The following is a 23,778-nucleotide window of genomic DNA, read 5'->3' on the forward strand; positions in this document are numbered from 1 at the left end:
CAGTCTGGGTGACAGAGCAAGACCTTGTCTCTAAAGAGAAAAAAAAGACATGATAATAAATAATAAAGGTCCGAAGAGGTTCCTTACATTACTCAGCTTTAGGAAACATACTATAGTCTATTTTGGTAATGGTAATAGGGTGGCAATGGTAATTTCTTTTAAAGAAATTAAAATGTGAAAATATGAAAAAGGCTGGGCAAAGCAAACTCTAACATTACATTTTCCATACCCAGTGATATCTAAGAAGAGAAAAACGTAAGTTAGTATTATGAGTAAACTTTTTGAAATGTGACTATTATAATAATAAAAAAGTAAGCCTTTCTTCCAGTTTAAGTATATAAGAATGTATTATGAATAAATTTAGAAAAGGGACCAAATACGAGAATTGAATGTAAATGTTGTTCAACATCACTACCTTTATTTTAAAATAAAAGAATGCTAAAATCTAACTTTTACAATGGTTCACTGTAAAATTAAAAACTTCTCTCTTTCTACCTGCTGAAAATTATTTGGAGAATATAAATTAAGTAAGTTGTGGCTTATGGTTATTATAAATTAGACAAATCACAAATTGATGTCCTTCTCTCTTAATCTGATTAAAAATATAATTATTATTTCTGTTCTCTAGGTGTGGAACATTAGGCCTAACATCTGGTATTTTAGAGCAAATATACAAAAAAGGAAACTATTCTTGTTACAACTTCTGGCAGGACTCTCATTGAAGCCATCTTTATTTAAACATACACACTGGCTCATATACAAGGTCAAGAAAAAAAAATCACTTAAATCATGTAACCTTACAGAGGTGCAGACTCCTATACACACCCTCTATAGACAAGCGATAAATTAATTGAAGAGAGAACTTGTTGAAATGATTTATGTCAACTGAAAAGCTGGCACTGTGCTGATGGAAGATTTATCCAACACTGACTTGAACATGAGCTCATATGACAGAGAACCCACCACTGAGGCATTAAGCCTGCACAGGTTTCACTCATATGATATTTAGAACATCTTACAATATCCACTACCTACTTCATGGTTTGACATTACGTTAAAATATAGGGAAGGCTGATACCTCAAATTTTCCAGTTATTAGTATAGAATTCCCAGCTACAGGGGTTAACCCTAATAATCCTACATTTGTAAGATACCTAATAATAAATAATTCTTATCAAAAAATTGTTAATTTAAAAATTTACAGAAAATATTTTAAAATAAAAGAGGGATATAACCCACCTCATTTATCATTTCTATTTCTCTAAATGTCAATCTATCCAGCCAATCTACTTTCACCATGTGTCCTTGTCGATGAGCTTTGGTGAGCTGCAGAATAAATACAATGACGAGAATTTTAATATAGATCCAGTAGAAAGAAAGACCAAGAATGTCAGAATGGCAATGTCCGCTCCACATATGATACTTACCTATATACAAGAGAAACCATACGCAACTAGCAGGATAAGAAAGTTGGCAAGAGACAAATCACTATTTTTTTAAAGGAAAACTTTTTTTTAAAAAAAAGGTCCACAATTTGCCATATTTTGACATGATAAAGAATAATGAAGTTGTTCCTGAAATTATCTCCATGTTCTATATTTCTCATATTTTGACTATTACAAAAAGATGGAATTATAATAATAGTTTCATGAATGGGAAATAAACCAGTTTTTTCTTCCCAGCTTTCAATGTATCTAACCAACATGAATAAATGACAGTTACAGGTAATAAGGCATTTTTCTGGGTTTATACATTAATATTCTAAGGTTTAAGCTTACACATACGCATGTATGCTTTAATTTTAGGGAACGGTGATAAAAGACTTCAGTTTTCTAGAATAGCAGTTGGTAGAGTCCTGTGAGGTCTTACGTACCAATCTAACCTTAGTTATATAAATTAAATAATAATTCTTCGACTTTCAAATCCATAGAGAATTCCAGGTAAGTTCCAAGGTCCTCAAATTAGAACCAGGTTTTGAATTAGAATGTGTAATACTAAAAATCAACACCCCTCTCATTCCTTCTAAACAAATTGACAGTATAAAGCAAAACTGGACATGAAAGCTTTACATAGTAGCTTATCTGTATCAGTTTCTTCCACTTCATTGTCCATATCATGACAGCATTCCTACAAGAACAGTAAACACTGCCATCAATTTTCTCTCTCCTGCAGAACTAAAAATCTTCACTATCAATCTTTTTTCTCTTCCTCAACTCATCACAACTATGCGGTCACACTATTTCAGAAATAAAAATACTAACGTCACACAAAAAGTCTGAAGTTCATTTTAATTTTTAAAAAAAGTAATATCACTTTAGCTTTCTTCCAATAATTCCCTCTCGTGAGGTAATTTCTATATGAAATTGTATGAAAAGTTATTAATAAGCTTAGCATGATTACAAAAAGCAGCAACTAAATATTGTGTTGGCTCTGGTGGAATAATAGACAAATATGCTGGCAGCATGGAAAGAGACCTAGAAATAGTCACAAGGAAACCAAAAGAAGATCAGGCAATGTGACCTACAGAAAAGAGTGATAGAGTAGAAGCCGGAAGACCAGAGTTCCAACCTTAATACTCCATTTTCAAACTATGTCCTTTCTGAACCCACATAAATAAAATCAAAGTATTAACGTCTATTCTTACTCCCAAAACTCAAATAAAATAACAGATGCAAAATATAATAGGTGGTACTATTTCATGCAGTCATTGGAAGCTTCTATTCTCACTCACTTCGCAATATGCTGCAAATTGGTTTTCCAAATAAATGAAAATATAAAAGGTCATTTTACATCCTTTGCTTGTACAAACAAAATAACAATTAGTAATAAGAGTTTGTATACTTCCTAGAGGAATGGAGAAAAAAGTAACATTTATTTACATGCCAAATTATAGGCACTTTTTATAACCACACTATTTCATAGACAATTTTGACCCCCGTTTGCAGATGACTATCAACTACTACTATGAAGCGGCCAAGCTAGGGTTTAAATCCCGGTCTATATGATTCTAAAGTCTATACTCCTACCACCAGTCTCTGCTATCCTCTCTACTGATGTACGATTAATTTTAAGTGAAACTCATTTCTGTCATTTCTTGAATATTAGTTTTGTATTTATGATGCAATAGTTGATCCACTACTAATTTCCTATGAGCAAAGAATTGGCAATGGTAAGTTAAGTTTAGATGAGGGAGAATGTGGTGGGAACTTTTTCCTCCTTTACTAAAACTATTCAGACAAATTAGAAATGTTCTAAAGCCATTTTCACTAGCTCGCAAATTTATGTTTGCTGCTAATATATATTATCTCCCATATAGTATACGATTAGCTTTCTAATTTGAATACCAAATATGACCGATTGCACAAGAGCCACTAAAGAATGTATGGACAGCATGCCAGTACTAAAATTGGTACAGTCACTATGAAGTTTAAATTACAATAGAGAAATTCACATTTGTGCAACATTATTTGCAGTACAGAAAAATTAGACACAAAAGAATGAAAATGTCTATCAATAGTAGGAACTGTTAAGTAAACTACACACACACTATGAAATACTATAATCAGAAAAAATGAGAAAAATCTGTATGCCTTCATAGGAAAGATATTGTTGACTGCAAAACTGATTGCGAAATTAAAGGTACCATTTATGCTATGGAAATTGTTTGCATGTCAATCTCCTGTACCTGACTTTGAGATTGACAGCAAAAATTCTGTGTATCTGAGTTAATTTTATGATTTTCACAGATTCAAACAGTTACCACTCAAAATGTCTCCTAGCTGCCTGTCCTATTTACCTATTACTCCATAACAAATCACCCAAAAACTTAGTGGCTTAAAACAACATTCATTTTATTGTTTCTCCTTACTTGTTTGGCAAAATCATCTTCTTGAGAGACATTTAAGTAATTTTTTCTTGTAGTCTCACTCGTTGGTAGTTATAATATTGTATTCATTGGGTGGTTGGAGCTGGAACATCCAAGCTGGCTTGACTCACATTTGTAACACCTTGGTGATAAAAGGTGGGCTCAGCTGGGATACCAGGGTGGTAGGGCCTCTCGTTCCCCACATACTCTCAGTGCTGCTCCCTCTTCAAGTGGTTTTTCAACTTGGTCACTCCAACAGAATAGCTGGACTTCTTACATGATGGCTTTATGTTCCCAACGTGAAGAAACCAAAGCTGTCACACTGTCTTGCCTAGAACAGATGCAGCGTCACTTCTGCTGCATTTCATCAATTAAAATGAGTCACAGGGTAATACAGATATAATGTGGAAGAGTGTGACGATCAGAAGGCATATTTCATTGACTATCAGAAGGCACATTCATTTCATATTTCATTTCATTGAGCTAGTCTCCTAAGAGACTAGCTGCCACAGTGCTTACTTATCAGAGAGCCCAAGCACATAGCACAATTAATTGTTCCATTGCAATGGAGCAGGTGTGTACAGTTTAGAGATGGCAAAGTCAGCTCTTGGCTGCACTTTAGGCAGCAGAAAAAGTCTAGAACTAGCTATCACAATTGCTAAATGATCCATCGCTGCCTTCCTCTTCAGAATAATCTCCTTCAACTCTCCAATAAATTTACTAAACTCCAGCTAACACAGTCTCTTCTGTTTCTTCAAACCATAAAGCCGTTTACCTTTACTGCTTAATGCAGGTGAAATAGTTATTAATAATTAATTTTTATTAATTTTATAAAACTATCAAGCACTATGTAAGCTGTAACAGCTATTCTAATTACTCCATAACCTATGTCACTTCATCTCTTATGGGTGCTGATAACAATGTAGATATACTTGAGAGGTTTTCATCAGTCCAAAGCAACTTCTAGTTATCCCCAATCCAGGAACTTCTATAAAGACCAAAAATGGACAATAAACACAGGTGGCATAACAATTTGTATTTCATTTTGGGTCTGAAATGTCAGTGATTTAGATCTTTCCAAAGAGAAAACCTGCATTCTGTTAAGCGGCACGGTAAAAGTAGGGCCAATCTGTTTCTATTACCCGTGAAGAAATAATCCTCACTAGGATGCCCATTCTAGGATGGGGACAAGTCAAGAAATAGGAAAAAAAAAAAAAAAAAAAAAAAAAAAAATTCATTCTCTCTTTTTAAAGGAACACAGGTTTCTTACAGAATTCACAGGAAGTCACAAAGAGTTTGGAAGAAAAGTCCACTGTCACACACACACACAAACACACACACAAAAATGGCATAATTTAGCCCTAACTTCTCCAAGAATTAAAGAGCAAGGAGTTTTAAAAGGTATTTAAATAAAAGAATCCATGAGATCCAAATAACAACACGCCTGGAAAACTTCTTGGAGTACTAATTGTGTATTGTCAGATTTAATAGAAGAACAAAAAGATGTGCTTGAGGAAGATGTCTCAGATTAGCAGGTGTCTAATAAAAGTATAAAGGACAGAGCCAAAAGTAGGCCAACTTGCTGCATTGTGTAAGAATAAGACCAGCAGGGAGACAAATTTCGGAGCCGATAGTGATCCCTGGAAATAGACAGACTCCCATGATCATTAGGACTCACAGTTCATTGCTCCACATTCTTCTCTGCTTTACTAGACAAAAAAGGTTCCTGAGTGCAAGAGCTATGAACGGTCACTAGAAGCTAGCATTTATTCATTCAACGCCAATTTATACTTATTGAAAGGCTTTCTATGTGAAAGGATGATAGACACAATGAAAAACAAATGTAAGTATACTCTGATATTCCACCCAAAGAGCTTTGGGGCTTCAGGGGAAGAGGTGGCAGCTGGAGAGAGAGAGAAAAAAGAAAGATTCCTGCCCTTGGTCACTCTTCCCTAATCCTTATACATTCTCACTACAAATATATGTAACTTTGTGGCTATTAAGTAACAAACTTCCATCGTGTCCTCTGTCCTTGAGATGAGTATAGAATGTTGAACAAAAGAAGCAAGTTCTCTGCCCTCACAGAACATCAAGGTGGACATAAGTGAGTCATTCAATATAGTAAGCACTTAAAAGTGTAACTATAAATTGGAACAGTGATATGAAAGTAGTACCTTATGACTGATAACTTGGAAATACAGGATACGAGCAAATCAAGTAAGTTGTCTAAAAAAACTTAAAAATATAATCCTCACTTTTCAAATCAACAGAAAACGAACCACGAATTTCAAACATTTTTAATATCCAACCATAGAAGACTGCTAAAATCAATTATGACTTGTCCACACTATGCAAAACCCTCCAGCCTTTACAAATTATGTGGTAGAAGTATCTTAAATAACTTGGAACAATTTTGAGATACCATTAAATGTAAAAGCAAGGTTCAATTAAACACACAGATATGGTAGGATTCTAATTTTAAAATAAATGTACATATTCATCTACAACACACATACATTTATTAATTTACTGAAAGCATATAAACTAAAGTGCCAGTGATTATCTTCGAGTGGTAGGTAGATTGGGGTGACTTTCATAGTCTTCCTTGTGCTTTAACAATATTCTACCACTGTAGAAGATGTATATTATCTTTGTAGTAAGAAAAAATCAGTCATTCAAAAGCTAAAGTAATTTAAGAAACAATTAATTGTGGAGAAAGCTCTGTTGGGAAAACCACTAAAGATTAGCCTTTATAAAGATAATGTAAATAAAGCAATTTTACTTCATAATAAAATCTCAAAGAATAAAGCCCTATCTCATTAATTTAACTTAACCACCTGAAATAAAAACCAAGTATAAACATGATTGCTCTCTCACTTTCTTCCAAGGGCCTTTCACCTAGATCCAACTACAAAACCATACAAATTAGAAGATGTTACTATTTTTCAATAGGTGTTTAATAATGTCTGGTACTACTATATATAAGAAACTGTTTTTCCAGTAACTCTTTATATGATTACACAGGGTTGCATTTTGTCAATTACCTCCCATCTCGTTCCTCTAAACTCCCTCAAGTTAAAGGTCATAGCTTAACTCATTTGACTCTAATGCCTCTCTTGAGTCTAAAATAGAACTGAGCTAAATTAATAAATATTTGAACAGAGTACCATTATTTGTCTGCTAATATAGTCGCATGATGCACTAGAATTCTATTACTAAAAAAGTGTAATTATTTTAAAAAACAAGACAATAATCATCTCAAATTAAATATAAACTATGCAGTACTTTTTTTTTTTTTTGAGACAGGGTCTTACTCTGTTGCCCAGACTGGAGTGCAGTGGCGTGATCTTGGCTCATCGCAACCTCCGCCTTCCAGGCTCAAGAGATTTTCCTATTTTCCTGCCTCAGCCTCCTGAGTAGCTGGGATTACAGGCCTGCACCACCATGCCTGGCTAATTTTTTTTTTGTATGTCTAGTAGAGAAGGGGTTTCAACATGTTGGGCAGGCTGGTCTCAAACTCCTGACCTCAAATGATCCACCCTTCTCGGCCTCCAAAAGTGCTGGGATTACAGGTGTGAGCCACCAGGCCCGGCCAAGCTATGCAGTAATTTATAACTTCAGACCAAATGCAGTTGTATAAGATAATTTATTTGAACTACTGAGATTAGAAAAAGAATCGTGTACGTGTGCGTGTTAGAGAGTTTGCATATGTTTATGTATTTAATTCTTGGTAAGCAAAGAAGTTTCTTCTAGTTTCTTCTATCTTCCTGATTAATGAAGTCTTGGTCACAAATCTTCAATTTTACTTTCAAACTGTACATGTAAATCTTATTATTCAGGAAGAGTAGTATTTGTTTCATAAAAGTTTCCTTTAGTTAAACTTCTTGAAGATAAATCTAGCCTTAAAAGTGTCTTACTATTTTTCTGGTAGAAACTATAACTGTAAAGACAGAAAATAGATTTACAGAACATAAATCAATACTGTTTTAGGGCTCAATTTTACACTGGCAAAAACTAATTTAGTCTACTTGCTATCATTGGTTTCCAGACAAATCCAAAAGTTTTGACAGTCTTAGCAGTAAGCAAACCAAAGTGATTAATAAAAAAGATGCTACCCATGTAGCACTAAAAATAAATTTATGAGATATTCCTAAAACCTTGTTATAACACAATTCAATGGCAACAGAGAATCAAAGCAATAAGCTATGTTTATAAAAGCTATACCAGATATTTATACAAAATCCTGTATCTAAGAGGTATACTTGGTGATATCAATGACATCACTGAATAAATTCGATAGCCTTGAATAATTTCAGCATTTATCATAATGCTGTTGTTTGTTCTTGTCATTTATAAAACATTTGAGGAAGAAAAAAATGTAAGACACTTCTGCCCAACCTAAATGTTATATCTAGGATCCTATATTTTCATTTGTAAAGTAACAAATGTATTCTCCAACTCTTTAGGACACCAGTTTTCTTCCTCTAAAACACATACATTTAAAAGATGGAAGTTTTATTTTGTTCCTAGTGATAAAAGTACATTATTTCAGACATAATAAATAAATAAGGGTGTTCTTACTGTTTTTGAGAAAATGAAATTATTTTTACTATAGTCATTATTACAAATGGTCAAGTCTCAATTGTTTTTTGTTTTTTTTTATTTATAGAGACAAGGTTTTATCATGTTGCCCAGGCTGGCTTCAAACTCCTGAGCACAAGTTATCCTCCCCCATCAGCCTCCCAAAGTGAACTGTTTATATTGTGGATAAAAAGTAAATATAATATACATACATAGTAACAGAACACTGTATATATTTTGTATATTCATTTACCTACATGGGGTAATGGTTACATCATTAAGGATGATAGATTCACCCTCCTAAATTACTATACCTACTCTAATATTGCACTGCATGAACTGTTGACATCATAACTAAGGGCAGTTGATTAGAAAACAGAAAACTGAAGATTATCAAGCTACTTTAGCTATAACCTAAATCATTAAGTGATTCAGCTATGGAGAAAGGACACTTTCTTTATGTGATATACCTAACCAAGTGAAGACTTAACCAAGTATAGATATTTCTTACAAAGAATACCAACTTCCCAAGAAAAGTGCTAACATATACAATCAATTGAAAGCAATTTTAGGAACTTAAGTGTTAAAGTCTGAAAACAATAAATTATGTAACAATAATAAGGGGAAAAGATTACTAATAGGTCATCCTAAACAATTTATTCTGTTAAATTAATTTGATCCAGAATGTCAGTTTATTCATGAACATTACTTCACATAATTTATTCAAGGTGGAAGTGTATTCAGAATCCAGAAGAAGTACAGGTAATCAACTTGCTATAATTTATAAACAAAATAGTCTCTGAGGTTAATTTTCCTTTTCAGAATAGCTAAAAAGAATAATAATAATAATGGCATGATTCCTATAATCAGCAGAGACAATGGAGATCTGACCACATTTTAACAATGAAAAATATTCAGAAATACAGAAATAGCTATTTATTCAATAAGCTGTAACTTACAGTGAGAGCTGTAACTCAGGAATCTTGACGCCAGTCTTCATCCCCAGTTATAATGTATCTCATTATTATTTAAATCTTTCATCAGTTTTGATAGTTCTACTAATCTTAAAAGTGTAAAATAAAACATAATGCCTTCGTTTTTCAAAACACCTCCTCCCTAGTTTCATGTCTCTCATTTCTCCAAAATCTAACTACAAAATGTCATTACATGGGTACAGGTTTAGAAATCATCCAGTTGCTAACCCATTATAGAATTTGTAACAAGAACTGATGTCCAGTATATAATAAAAATCACTTCTTAAATCATATCTCTAAACCCAAAACCTTTACTGATCTTAGTTTTTCAGAGGTAACATGCAAGTATATTCACATCTCTGGCAGGAAACATGCAGCTCTAAAAAGCCCATTTCAGAATGAGAGTTTAGGGATTTTATTGGGAGTTGGTCACAACGGCAATCTCTGCCTTACAACTACCAAAATTTTAGACTTCCAGAAAGAAAGCAAGTGCTCATTGTAAATCACATGTGGAAATAGTCTGGACATAGTGAAACATCTGTATCAGTTAGGAACTGTTTCAGCAAATCAGTTCTCAGACATCAGCTGAGGGCCAACCATGCAAGGAGGCCCTTCTAAGGACAGCAGCCTTAGGCCTGCCATGTGAATTTTTTTTTTTTTAAGAGATGGGGTCTCTTATGTTACTCAGCCTGGTCTCAAACTCCTAGACTCAAGCAATCTTCCTGCCTCAGCCTTCCATGTAGCTGAGTGGCTGAAACTATAGGTGCACACCAACATGCCTAGCTATTAACTCTTCCACATGTCAAATTAAAAGGGAAAAAAGGTAAGATCAAAAGAATCCCAATTTTTTGTTTTTGGGGGGTAAGTTTCAATATTCATTCATCATGTAAACTTTTAAAAAATAACAGAAGACTTTTTTTTTTTTTTTTTAATATGGGGTCTCACTCCCTGGCCCAGGATCACTGCAGTTTCATACTCCTGGGTTCAAGCGATCCTCCCACCTCAGCCTCCAGAGTACGGAGGACTATGGGCATGTGCTACCTTTCCCAGCTTATTTTTTTTATCGTTATTTTTTGTAGAGACGGGGTCGTGCCATGTTGCACAAGTTGGTCTCAAACCCCTGGGCTCAAGCAATCCTCCATCCTCAGCCTCTCAAAAGTGCTGGGATTACAGGCAAGAGCCTCTGCACCTGGGCACAGAAGACTTTTTTTTAACCTGAAAGAAGAAATTTACCAAGAATAGCCAACATCTTACCAAAGAATTAAATGTAAGAAGCACTCTCATTAAACTCAGGAACAAAACAAGGATGATTCTACTACTGTTTCTATTAAAACACTGTTCCAGAATCACCAGTTTCTATTAAACATTATACCCACTAAAAACAGCAAAAAGTTGAAGTTGAGAGACTGATTTACTCATACATTGGAAAAATAAATAACAGTTTAAATGGAAGCACATGAGTCATACAGATTAACAAGGATAAATATAAAAAAACTAACTTTTTTCTTAAAAAAGTAAATTACAAACTAAACAAAAAGAGGGAACTTCTTATGTGATTCTTAAATCTTTTTTTTTTTAAATGTGAAACAAGGCAAAATGTTAACATATATTCAATCCTGATAGTGAATACATGGACATCTATTACATGCTTCTGTGTATTTTTCTATTTGAATTGTTCTATGATAAAAACATAAATTTTAAATACATAATATTAAAACCCCGACAGTTAACTTTCCAGGACTAGGAAAACTGAATAAATCAGTAAGTGTCTTTATGCTACCGCTTCTCAACAATCTTGGTTTTCAATTACTACTTAGCTAAATTATTTGGTTAACTCTTCTAGGCTGAAGGGCACTTTGATGAAGATTATGATTCAACTAAGTAAACTAAACCAATTCGGTGTCTAACACAGACCTACTTCTTCAATGTGCTTTTAATGCATTCAAAAGAAAGAAAAAATATTTAAAAATACTGTTATCTTTAGGGATTTTTCCTTTAGAATGTCAATCCAAGACCTTCTTAAGTCCATGCCAAACTGTCCCCTTGAGAATGGGACCAAGGGAACCAAGGAACCCCTTGGTCCTTTTGGGTTATCTTCCTTTTTAGGTTCTCAAATCAATGGAACATCTTGCCTTTCTCAAACTTTCTGAGAACTGACATATCCCTAACTTGGTCCATTATTGCACTCCTTGATTATAATTGCAATCCCAAAGTATAATGTAACATCTTTACTTCTTTGCAAAATTGCTGTTACTCCCTTTTCATTAATCATTTCTTTTATAGTGGTGTAAATTAGCCTAGAGGTCCAGCATGGTGGCTCATGCCTGTAATCCCAGCAGTTTAGGAGGCTGAGACAGGAGGACTGCTTGAGCCTAGGAGTTTGAGACCAGCCTGGGCAACCTAGTGAGACACCATCTCTATATAAAAGAAACTATTTGAACATGGTGGTGCACACCTGTAGTCCCAGCTCCTCCAGAGGATGTGGGAGGATCACTTGAGTCCAGGAGACTGAGGCTACAGTGAGCTGTGAATGCACCACTGCACTCCAGCCTGGGCAAAAGGGCGAGACCCTGTCTCCAAACAAACAAACAAACAAAAACAAAAACAAACAAAAAATTGGCCTAGAGAAGCAGTGTCCTTTTTTTCTCAAACTTCTGAAAAATAATCCTGTGATCAAGTCAATAATCTGACAAAAGCCTGAGCTGAATGAATGAGACGTCATTACCATCATTACTAACTTTCTAGCTGCATCATTTTTTGTGATCACACAAAGAAAATAGCCATTTCTAGCCCAGGCATGGTGGCTCACACCTGTAATTTCAATGCTTTGGGAGGCCAAGGTGGGTGGATCACTTGAGGTCAGGTGTTCGAGACCTGCCTGGCCAACATGGTGAAACCCTGTCTCTATTAAAATTACAAAAATTAGCCAGGTGTGGCGGCATGCACCTGTAATCCCAGCTACTCAGGAGGCTGAGGCAGATCTACTGTTTTTTTTTCATTGCTTTTAAAGTATGTATTAGTAACAACTAAAGCCATACATCATTCATAACTCCAATTGTTTCATAGCACAAATATGTAATGGGTGCTTACCATAGGCAGGTCACTGTTTACTGACTTAATGGGCATCACCTTTTATGCCATACTTGAGGACCTGCACTGTAGACATTGCTTCATATTCTAGTTACCTTTTCTCCTGTTTTCAATTTTAATCTTCTAAATAAGAACAATACACTCTTCATGCAAACACATTCTTCTCAATCCTTAAATCTTAAGCATATGTCACTGATACTTATTTTGGAAAGAGATTTCCACAAAGAATTTAAAGACGTGGTTTTAGGTGCTGATTCTGCAAGTTACCAAATATGTAACCACAAATAAACAGCTTAACTTCTCTATGCTTTCATCTTTTCATGAATTTAAAAACAATATAGTGTATAAGTCCTAATCCTACACTTCTCAGAATCAAATAAAAGCAAGTAAAAAAGTAATAACAACAGCTAACATTTATTAGTGCTCGGTATTTGCTGAGCAGTATGCTAAATCCTTTAAATATTTTATCATTTACACTTAGTCTTCACAATAATCTCCAAAAATAGATATAACTACTATTCCTACTTTACAGAAGAGGATTTCATGACTTGGTAAAGGTTAAGTAGCTAGTTCAAGATCACAGCTGGGATTTGAATAAAAAATGGTCTCTAAAGCCATGATCTTAATCCCTTCTCTATTTTAGTTTGCAATCTATGCTAAGAGGTTTTGTTGATATTAAAGCACTTTACATATGCAAAGTGATTATAAATGTAGTTACTATTATTAGTCACAATAACACTAACAACAATGACATCGGGAACTTAGTAACACAGTTTTTTTCTTTTTTTGGTCTTCAACATTTAGAAGTGTGCCTTTGACAACGGTGAAGATAAAAGACTTATACGTGTACAAAAAACTAAAATCTCAGGGCTCCTCTAACCAGTGCTTTAGGACAAGTACCCATCTGATGTAATGGATTAATGCAAAATACTTTCTTTCAAGGGTAAATATTATAGTGGGTCAAACTACTTTAATCCCACTTTAGAAAATTAATTACGTGACTAGAAAATTCCTTGCTAACTTAATCTTGATTTTCATGGATTATTTTGTGACTGTGATAATCTGTCAATGTTTATTCAAAAGATGCAGTACAACCAGCATATTCAAGTAAATTTAAATTAAAAGGATACTATAAAGAAAGTCCTTTTGGCCAGGGGGTGTGGCTCATGCCTGTAATCCCAGCACTTTGGGAGGCCGAGGCAGGCGGATCACGAGGTCAGGAGATAGAGACCATCCTGGCTAACACGGTGAAGCGCCGTCTCTACTAAAAATACAAAACAATCTAGATCCTTGAAGAATCGCCACACTGTCTTGCACAATGGTTGAACTAGTTTACAGTCCCACCAACAGTGTGAAAGTGTTCCTATTTCTCCACATCCTCTCCAGCACCTGTTGTTTCCTGACTTTTTAATGATCGCCTTTCTAACTGGTGTGAGATGGTATCTCATTGTGGTTTTGATTTGCATTTCTCTGATGGCCAGTGATGATGAGCATTTTTTCATGTATCTGTTGGCTGCATAAATGTCTTCTTTTGAGAACTGTCTGTTCATATCCTTCGCCCACTTTTTGATGGGGTTGAGTTTTTCTTGTAAACTTGTTTAAGTTCTTTGTAGATTCTGGATATTAGCCCTTTGTCAGATGGGTAGATTGTAAAAATTTTCTCCTATTTTGTAGGTTGCCTGTTCACTCTGACGGTAGTTTCTTTTGATATGCAGAAGCTCTTTAGTTTAATTAGATCCCATTTGTCAATTTTTGCTTTTGTTGCCATTGCTTTTGGTGTTTTAGACATGAAGCCCTTGCCCATGCCTATGTCCTGAATGGTATTGCCTAGGTTTTCTTCTAGAGTTTTTATGGTTTTAGGTCTAACATTTAAGTCTTTAATCCATCTTGAATTAATTTTTGTATAAGGTGTAAGGAAGGGATCCAGTTTCAGCTTTCTACATATGGCTAGCCAGTTTTCCCAGCACCATTTATTAAATAGGGAATCCTTTCCCCATTTCTTGTTTTTGTCAGGTTTGTCAAAGATCAGAGGGTGAAAGATGTATGCCATCCCATTACTGGGTATATACCCAAAGGATTATAAATCATGCTGCTATAAAGATACATGCACACGTATGTTTATTGTGGCACTATTCACAATAGCAAAGACTTGGAACCAACCCAAATGCCCATCAATGATAGAATGGATTAAGAAAATATGGCACATATACACCATGGAATACTATGTAGCCATAAAAAAGGATGAGTTCATGTCCTTTGTAGGGACATGGATGAAGCTGAAAACCATTCTCAGCAAACTATTCCAAGGACAGAAAACCAAACCCCATGTTCTCACTCATAGGTGGGAACTGAACAATGAGAACACTTGGACACCGGAAGGGGAATATCACACACCGGGGCCTGTTGTGGGGTGGGAGGAGGGGGGAGGGACAGCATTAGGAGATATACCTAATGTAAATGATGAGTTAATGAGTGCAGCACACCAACATGGCACATGTATACATATGCAACAAACCTGCACGTTGCGCACATGAACCCTAGAACTTAAAGTATAATAATAAAAATAAATACATAAATAAAATAAAATACAAAAAAATTAGCCGGGCATGGTGGTGGGTGCCTGTAGTTCCAGCTAATTGGGAGGCTGAGGCAGGAAAATGGAGTGAACTTGGGAGGCGGAGGTTGTAGTGAGCCAAGATCGCACACCACTGCACTCCAAGCTGGGTGACAGAGCGAGACTCCATCACAAAAAAAAAAAAAAAAAAAGGCTTTTTTAGATTTCCCAAAACTGAGAAAAATATCTCAGTAACCTTTCCAGCTGCTTCATGGTTAACTAAGAAATCAACAATATCATGAAGACTACTTACATTTCCAAAGTACCTTGAAATGTGATGTCCTAGATAGCAGGCACAAGTAATATGGTTACCAGAAAGACGTACTCACCCCCTACAAATTTGTAAATTGGCACTCTAGATCAGTGCTGTCAGTAGAACTTTTGTCAATAATGGAAACGTTCTACATGTGCACTATCCCACAGATGTCTTCTAGCCACAAGGGGCATCTGAGCATTTGAAATGTGGTTAAAGTGACAGAACAACTGGATTTTTAATGTTATTTAATTTTAATTAACCCAAATCTAAATTGCTACATGTGACTTGTGGCTGTCATATTAGACACTGCAACTCCAGATTATAAATGACTCTTAGAAGTGGTTGGCATGAACCTATTCTCAAGCAACAATTTCTAAATGAACTTAAAAAATCCAGCTCCTATTTAAACCTGAGGTCTGGACCCTGGACCCACAGTGACTCCACACAGGCACCCTGTGGTTCAGCCTGAACCACCACCACATCTTACCACATCTTCCCTGCAACAGTGTTCACCTCTATATTCTACTCAACAACATTCCCATACCTATCTGTGTCACACAGACCCAACGCATGTTTCATCTAATCGTTCCTTTCTCTTTGCCTCCTCTTAATCAAATTGACAGAAACTGAGGCTCATTCCAAAGGCATCAAGCAGAGCTGCTAAAATGAAAAGCAGACCGTGGAGAAGCATGTTTTTGCACTAACCTTTCATGTCTAAAGACATGGATTCAAATATAAATCAAACACTAAAGCTTGGTAGTCACATCCAAATCCCAGGTGGATATGCATTCTAGTCATAAAACTCTGACAACAGGACAGGCTGAGAAACAGAGCAGATGGGAAGGAACAATGGGTAAATTTGTTCCAGGCCCACAACCACTAAAAGCCTGGGTCATGGACAATGAAAGTTTAATAAATGCTCCAGAAGTCTGGTCTTTTATTATTTTTACAAATGAATTCAAACGGAAAGACACCGTATTACTAAAAATTAGTTGGGGAAACTCAGAAATGGGAAAAAGAAGAAAATGGGGCAGGTGGTGGGGGGGGTGATAGTTTATTTAAATATATTCATTTCTTTCTGTTTCCTAATAAAAGTCTAAGAAGTAAGAATTAAATTAAGGAAAGCGGTTTTGCTTCCTTTTTTCATACTCATTTTTCCTTAAAGCAAAATTAGGCATGTTCACAAGATCATGTAAAATCATGAGAAAGGTTAATTCCGCTAAACTCATTCTGAAAGGACTGGACTTTTAAAAATTGTCAAACTTGAAAAGCAGGTTTTTAAACTTCAGCTATTCATACTGTAGTCGGAATTCAACTGTAATAGGTGAGCAATAAATCAGAAGAGGGTTAAGTCTGGCTTGTAGTGGAAGTTCTTTGCTCAATAATTATCTAACACTGTCTTTTCACAGGCCATTAAATAGTTAATCTTCATTTCACAGTCCTGTTGTCCATTATCCCTAGATAACCAAGACTGAAGTAGTTCTGTAAGTGACTAAACTTTCTTATACTGCAGTTTGAAGACTGTTACTATGCTACTTATTTAGGCTCATGGATACCATGCACAGTAAAACTGTTTTGCTATTATTAAGATTTATGTATACCTTTTTAGTCTTAAGTCAACTGTCTTCTCAAAAATTAGAAACAATCATGGTAAATTCACTGGATGGAAAATAAAAGTGCAACAAGAAATAAACCATACTTAATCCTCATATATTTGAATACTAATTTCTTTTCTTAAAATGGTAGCGTGAGAAAAACAGACATTACATCTACCATCTCTGTTCCTTCTGTATGAAAATGGAAAAAGGGAGCGTACAAACACTTTCCCATGTTTAAAAGTTTATTATACCTAACACAATTTCAAAATGTTTTGAGAAAGAGAGTGACAATCTAACTGAACAATTTTTTAAAATGTGTAATCAGAAAAAGAAAGAGTGAAAGACAGCTGGCACTACTGTGGCACAACTCTAAGAACAATTTAAGTATCTAAGCATAATTTTAAGAATGTAAGTATAATAATAATACATTTAGTCAAAATAATTCTAAGTTAAGGATATAATTTTAAGAATGTAAGTACCAAAGTATACTCCCTCTGGTAAGTCAGTAAATTAACTAAATTAATTTACTTTACTTACTCTCCTACTCCCTAGTAAGAGAGTAAATTAAGACCATAGAAGTATCAAATATATTTTCTCAAGTATAAGGCAGGACCATGTTTTAGGTGAGGAAGAGTTGTTTTTCAGGAAGTCTGTCTAAAAATGTACGAAGCAAGCACTAATCAAACAACAAAATTAAGAGCAAAGCCCCATTATTCACATTAGGCAAGCCCTATGTAACACTTTACCCTAGGCATACACGTTGCAGAAAAAAAGGAATGACCTGAAAATAATACATTCAAAGTTGCAAATTAATAACCACGATTTTATTCTCTACTAAGATAATAACTATAAAACCCAGGTAGATAATCCCAATTATTTCCTATATCAGTACTTTTAGAATCAATTAAATATAAAGAGCTACATGAGACCATAAAAATCATTCATCCATTCTAAACATCTGATTTTGCAAACTTAAAAAATTATTTTCCTCAAGTTAGTAGAATGGCCAAAACTCTGACTCACAGTACACTGCTCTTCCCACTAAAATGTGTTTCCAAGTGCCCAACCTTCCAATTTTGTCAAATCTTAAGACATCATTTTTAAAACACATTTCTCTTCAATAGCAGCTGGGATAGATAACAGTTCTGAAACCTCAAAAACCACAAGCAACTATATTAAAAAGAAGGGACTATCGAGTTAGCCCAATACGTCAAGAAATAAAAAGAGCTTCCTTTAAAGAGGGAGTAATTCTTTAACAATGCTACAAACAGGATGCCTTTTTCCCCTTTAAAAAAGTAATTACTCATTTTGATAGTTTCTGTTTCGTCTTTGGGGAACATAAGTTAATACTAATGCAAGCTGTCACAGCACAGCAAGCTCAGATGTCTCTACTCCATTCAGAAGTTAAAAGTACAGTTCTATTAGGGATGAAAGGATGTGGAAATAGCTAGGCTCCAATTATTATCAGGAGGACTATAAGCTGCTCACTCTCATTAATTTTTATTCTCATTTTACAAACCAATAAAAACTTACCTGAAAACTGCTAACCATTCTGAACAATACAAACAGCACATAAATTTTAATAACTACCTCTTGAAAAAGCAGAATCCACTTGGAATACTCTAATATAAAGAATTTAGACTGGTGATGATTGTTACCAATTAACAAAAACATTAAGAAGACTTCTTTCCTACACCTCACTGAGCTCTGCACATGCTTAGTCATCATTTTTAGAGTTGCTAAGGTGCACAAGTAACTAAAAGAAAAATATGAACAAGTATTAAGAGTTACTGTTTCAATCATAAAAAAGGTGATCATTATTAAGTCACATTTTTTTCTATAAAATTCAAAAGATTAAAATGAGAAACATATACTATTAATGTTGTGCTACATTAAAAAACCAGAAGTCCAACTGGGACTAATTCCAATGATTATACTCCATATACGGAAGCCTGAAAAATGTCAGTTGTTACAAAAATTATTTTTTAAACCTTCCATCAAAAATAATTAGGGAAAAAAATTAGAAACCTGTGAACAGAAGCCTAAATAATGTGTTTAACAGAGAAACAATGTAGTTACGTTGTGCAACTATAAAGTTTTATATTTCTTGACTCTGGCCATTCCCCCTCAGACTTAAAATTTCACCTACAATATGAATCATAATGGCTACTCTTAAAGGACAATCTGAGAGCTTTTTTAAAATATTACTTTTTATTCTTTTTTAATTCAACCTTTTTCATATTATAGTGATCCACAAGCTATAAATGAATTGATTCTAATAAAACTTATATTAACTATTCAAGGATTGTAAAAGGGACAGAGAGTAGCTCAAATGAAAGATCACCACTAAGATAAAGTCTTCAAGGTACACATATGAAAAGCTTGAGACCTTTCCTACATCCCATGTTAGAATGCATACAAACTCTCAGAATGAGTAGAAGAAATGAATATTAAATTTTATTTAATTATGGATGGGAGAAGTAGACAATAGTATATTGGTCAATACAGTTATCAGGTTGCTACGACATCATTCTTCCTTAAAAGAGCAATACAAAAAGACAAATTGAACTTCACAAAAATTATTTGTTGAAGCACAAAGCCTAGCCAACTCAAGTACTTATTCTTGAAGATTTTTTCTATATGTGAGTAAAGGCAACAAGCTGTTAAAAGCTTAGCATCAAAACTTCCTCCAGACATTAAAGAGGCACTCCTACTAATAAGACTGCAAAAGAAAAGTACATCTAATAATTACAAGAAAGTGTCCTAACCAGGTAACTGCAAAAGGATCCTTAAACAGTAATCTAACACAGTGCTTTGTGAAAGGAGGTTCACAAAATAAATGACAGTGTTGCAATTTTTGCACAGAATAGAGTTTAGTTTTTATATTTCTAAGTGAAAACACTTGATTAAAACAACTTTGAAAGAAAAAGGTAATAATTTCATCCGCGTACAAAGAAACTTTATAGTTAATTGTATAAGTCATCTTCACTTCCAAATGGCATAAGCTTCTCTAGCATGTTACACTTACAACTTTAAGGCTATGTCACCAGAAAAAGTGGGTGGTCATCTTGAAAATGTCACCAACCCTCCACATTTTCAAACCTGACAGATTTCCGGACACAAGATCACGTATTGTATGATTCCATTTATATGAAATTTCCAGAACAGGCAAACCCATAGAGATAGTAAGTAGATTAGTAGTTGCCTGGAACTAACTGCAGGGAGGAGGAAATGGGAGTGACTGTTAATGGCGCATGGTTTCTTTGAGGGGTGATGAAAATATACTAAAATTATATAGTGGTGATGATTACACAAGTCTGTAAATTTACTAAACCATCAGACTGTATGCTTTCCAAGGGTGAATTTTATGGTATGTAAATTATATCTCAATAAAACAATTATTTAAACATTAGATTTAGATTTTTAAAAAATCTGACAGAATTCATAATGTCAAAGTATATATACTACAATAGACATCAGTTAGAGCTTTGCACCTGTTCCAAATGACTTTTTTTACCTTGGCAAGGCGGCTCATCTGATCTTCTGAGAGAGTGCTACTTGTTCTGCCAGGAGTTTTTGTGGGTTCTGATCCATCTGCTTCTACATTAGGCCAGACTTTCAAGTCATGCATCCCTTGGCGAAACATGCTAGGGAAAAAGACAATGTTCAGGGTAGAAGTAAATTAATACAGTTCATTACAGGAAATTTTAGATTCCTAAAAATAAAGAGAATTCTACACATGGAAATGTGTATCTCCACTGCCAAGCTTTAAGCCCCCAGTGGAATGTAAAGCAATTAACCAAGCAACTAAAATCCATGTCACACTGCTTTGTACATGCCATTCTCTTCTCCTCCAAGCAGTCAGAACTATGACAGAGAATTCTACACATAGAGTGGAAGGAGAGAAGGATGAGAAATGAGCACACACATTTCATCCCTTTGGTGAAGATCTGAGGAATAACAGAGATCAAACTTCTAACCAATTGAAGAATGTCACATTTACAATGACTAAAATCAAAATTTAAATAATTACATAACTGTTTTCTTTAAATGACATTACAGTAGACTATATAGTCAAACTGCCTGTACTTGAATCACAGCTGTGCTATTACCCACATAACCCTAGGGTAAACTACTTAAACCTCCCTGTACCTCAGTTTCCTCTTTTATAAAATAGGATAAAAGGACTTGTATCCCACAAGGTTACTGGAAAAATTAAATAAATCAGTACAAGTAAAAAGTCATTAGAACAGTGACTGGCCTATGGTAAGTAGTCAATAAATGTTAGCTATTACTAGTTTTTTTGCTGTACAAATTGTTTTTTCTCTTTTATTTTCCATAAAAGGCATGTTCTAAAAGTGAATACAATAGTAGATTCACACAAAAACATTTCCCATGTCTATAAATCAAAATTTAGCATATAGCCAGAATTCAGCCTAAGCTTGCTTATCCTGCTTCAAAGTGAAATAATATATAACCTTTGTACTGTTTTTGTCAAAAAGCTACCAAGAAGATATAAAGATTAAACAAACTCATAAGACCTTTAGACAACTATGCGCTTTAATTATGCTGCTGCCAAGTTTCCATGTTTCTTTCTGATGGGGAGGTCAAAGATGTTCTTCTATTAATGTGTTTTCTTTTTTAAAAAATATTTTTGAACAAGAATTTTCAAACATAAAGTCTACTCAAACAGCATCTACTCAAAGCTCAATAAGTTATTTCTTACTCTTAGAAATAAAAAGACTACAGAAATTGCAACAGAAAGAAAAAACCTCTAAGTGTGTGTAGATGAACAGGTAAACCTAAAGCATTTCATACACTTTCACATTTAATACTTTTTTAAAAAAACAAAGTACAGGCTGGGCACAGTGGCTCATACCTGTAATTTCAACACTTTAAGAGGCTGAGGCAGGTAGACCACTTGGGCTCAAGAGTTTGAGACCAGCCTGGGCAATATGGCGAAACCCCGTCTCTCCAAAAAAAAAAACTAAAATTAGCTGGGTGCAGTGGTACATGCCTGTAGTTTTTGGGGGGCTGAGGCAGGAGAATTGCTTGAGCCTGGGAGGACGAGGCTATAGTGAACCATGTTTGCACCACTGTACTCCTGCCTGGGTGAGAAAGTGACACCCTGTCTCAAAATTAAAAAAAAAATAAAATAAATTGTCTCCTTAACTGCTAATGGTTTACATAATTTTTTTCAAATCATTATTATAATGTTCTGGCTAATAAAAAATTTCTTCATAGATTTTCCTAAGGTAATAAAGATTTTCACTAAACATTATATAATGTGTATAAGTAATGATGCCATAAACATTTAGATTGGGAACTATAAAAGATAGTTACAAACTCATGAGCACAATAAGATCAAAGACCGTGTCTGTTAAAAGGTCTCTAAAGTTGGCAATAAACCAGGTAATTCTAGTAACTGTATTTGCAAAAGCTTACCTTATGGGCCCATACAAAATGCATCAACTGGCTGTGATGAATCAAAATTCTCAATATTTATTTATCATGTTAAACATCAAAAGTAAGTTATAGTACAAAAAACACACATATACATGCCTCTTTTAATTTTCCTTCTCTTTCAACTGAGATATAGATTCAACATTAAGCAGTCCTGCTTAGAGCGGTCTCTAAGGAACTATGTACAGTGAGATAATATCACTTTAAATAAATATCCTTAAATGTACCTTCAGAAATAGCAGAAGGCTTCCCTTCCTTCTCTCTACCTTCCCAACCCCCAGTGAATACTTTGGCTGGCTGAACTTAACTAAATCAAAAATAAGCACATTTGGCAAGAAGTCAGTTTACTAAATGATTTAGGTGCCTTGGGATGGAGCTAGAGACGAGATTTACGGATAGCGGACGTGGAGGGTATGGGTGATGCCAAGTGACTCAAATGAACAAGTGAACATATTACTTTCTTTTGACACTAATAGAACTTTGCAGAGAGTTACACAGCCTCCAGGTGGCAAGGCAGAAGATGCTCAGAGCATCGTGTCCACTTGGGAAATTAAGCCAAACAGGCAAGACAGAAGAAACAGCACAGCAGGATCTCCTTCTGACTCCAGCAGAGGCCCCAGCAACAGCTGCTGTTGATATTCCAGCTTGCAGCGCCAAGCTACTACAGCACCAACTGCCTTGACTTCCAGGATTCACATTTAGAAAAAACAACTGCAAGAGAAACCCGCAGCTTGCGTGTGGTTCTTTGCCAGTTCAACCTAACAATCAATCCATTCTTTAGCTACTTTGAAATTTCACAAGCTAGGCTTTCAAATTAATGATGATACATTATTCTAGCCTTATCCCTAACAAATCAGTCTTTCAATTTATTTATTAGACTATTCTCCAAGAAGCTCTGCCTCACACTGACTCACGTAAACAAAACAGATATTAGCAAACAGCAAGAGCTGATAGTCACAAGATTACCAATACTACAATACTAGATGTCTTGAGGATCAATTTAACAGTACTAAGTACACGTGAGAACCCTTTAAGGGAAAAGGCGAGGGACAGCTGGCGTTATTTCACTGCATAAGAAACATCTGAGGAAACTATGGTTTAAGGCAGCATTTCCCTAAGTTACAAGAATGGTAGCACATGGCATGGTTTTTGAGGACAGGTGGAAGAAAATCTGCACGTGCTTCCTGCTGAGACCACCCAGAATATTCATATTGCCCTGTCTCCCTGGATGGCAGCACCATGCAGGGAAGTAGCTGTGAGCCAGCAGCACAAGGAGATGTCTGCACTCTGCTGTAGCACCAGGAACATCCTGAACATCATCTTTCACAAATTAAAGC

The 23,778-nt window shown here is 35.0% G+C and overlaps 1 protein-coding gene across 3 annotated transcripts in view; it reads right to left on the bottom strand.

The window, feature by feature from the left end:
* PIK3C3 (phosphatidylinositol 3-kinase catalytic subunit type 3) overlaps positions 1-23,778 on the bottom strand; it is a 131,908-nt gene that overhangs the window by 96,755 nt on the left and 11,375 nt on the right. For all 3 annotated transcript variants that reach the window (XR_004429181.1, XM_033177880.1, XM_033177881.1), the window contains 2 exons: positions 20,496-20,625; positions 1,240-1,326 (listed from right to left, as the gene is read on the bottom strand). Coding sequence is in view for 2 of the 3 variants with exons in the window: in XM_033177880.1 (XP_033033771.1) it covers positions 1,240-1,326; positions 20,496-20,625 (217 nt within the window). In the remaining variant the exon portion in view is untranslated. The remainder of the gene's footprint in view (positions 1-1,239; positions 1,327-20,495; positions 20,626-23,778) is intronic.

This window comes from Trachypithecus francoisi, unplaced genomic scaffold, assembly GCF_009764315.1.
Source record: "Trachypithecus francoisi isolate TF-2019V2 unplaced genomic scaffold, Tfra_2.0 Lachesis_group19, whole genome shotgun sequence".
Lineage (NCBI taxonomy): Eukaryota > Metazoa > Chordata > Mammalia > Primates > Cercopithecidae > Trachypithecus > Trachypithecus francoisi.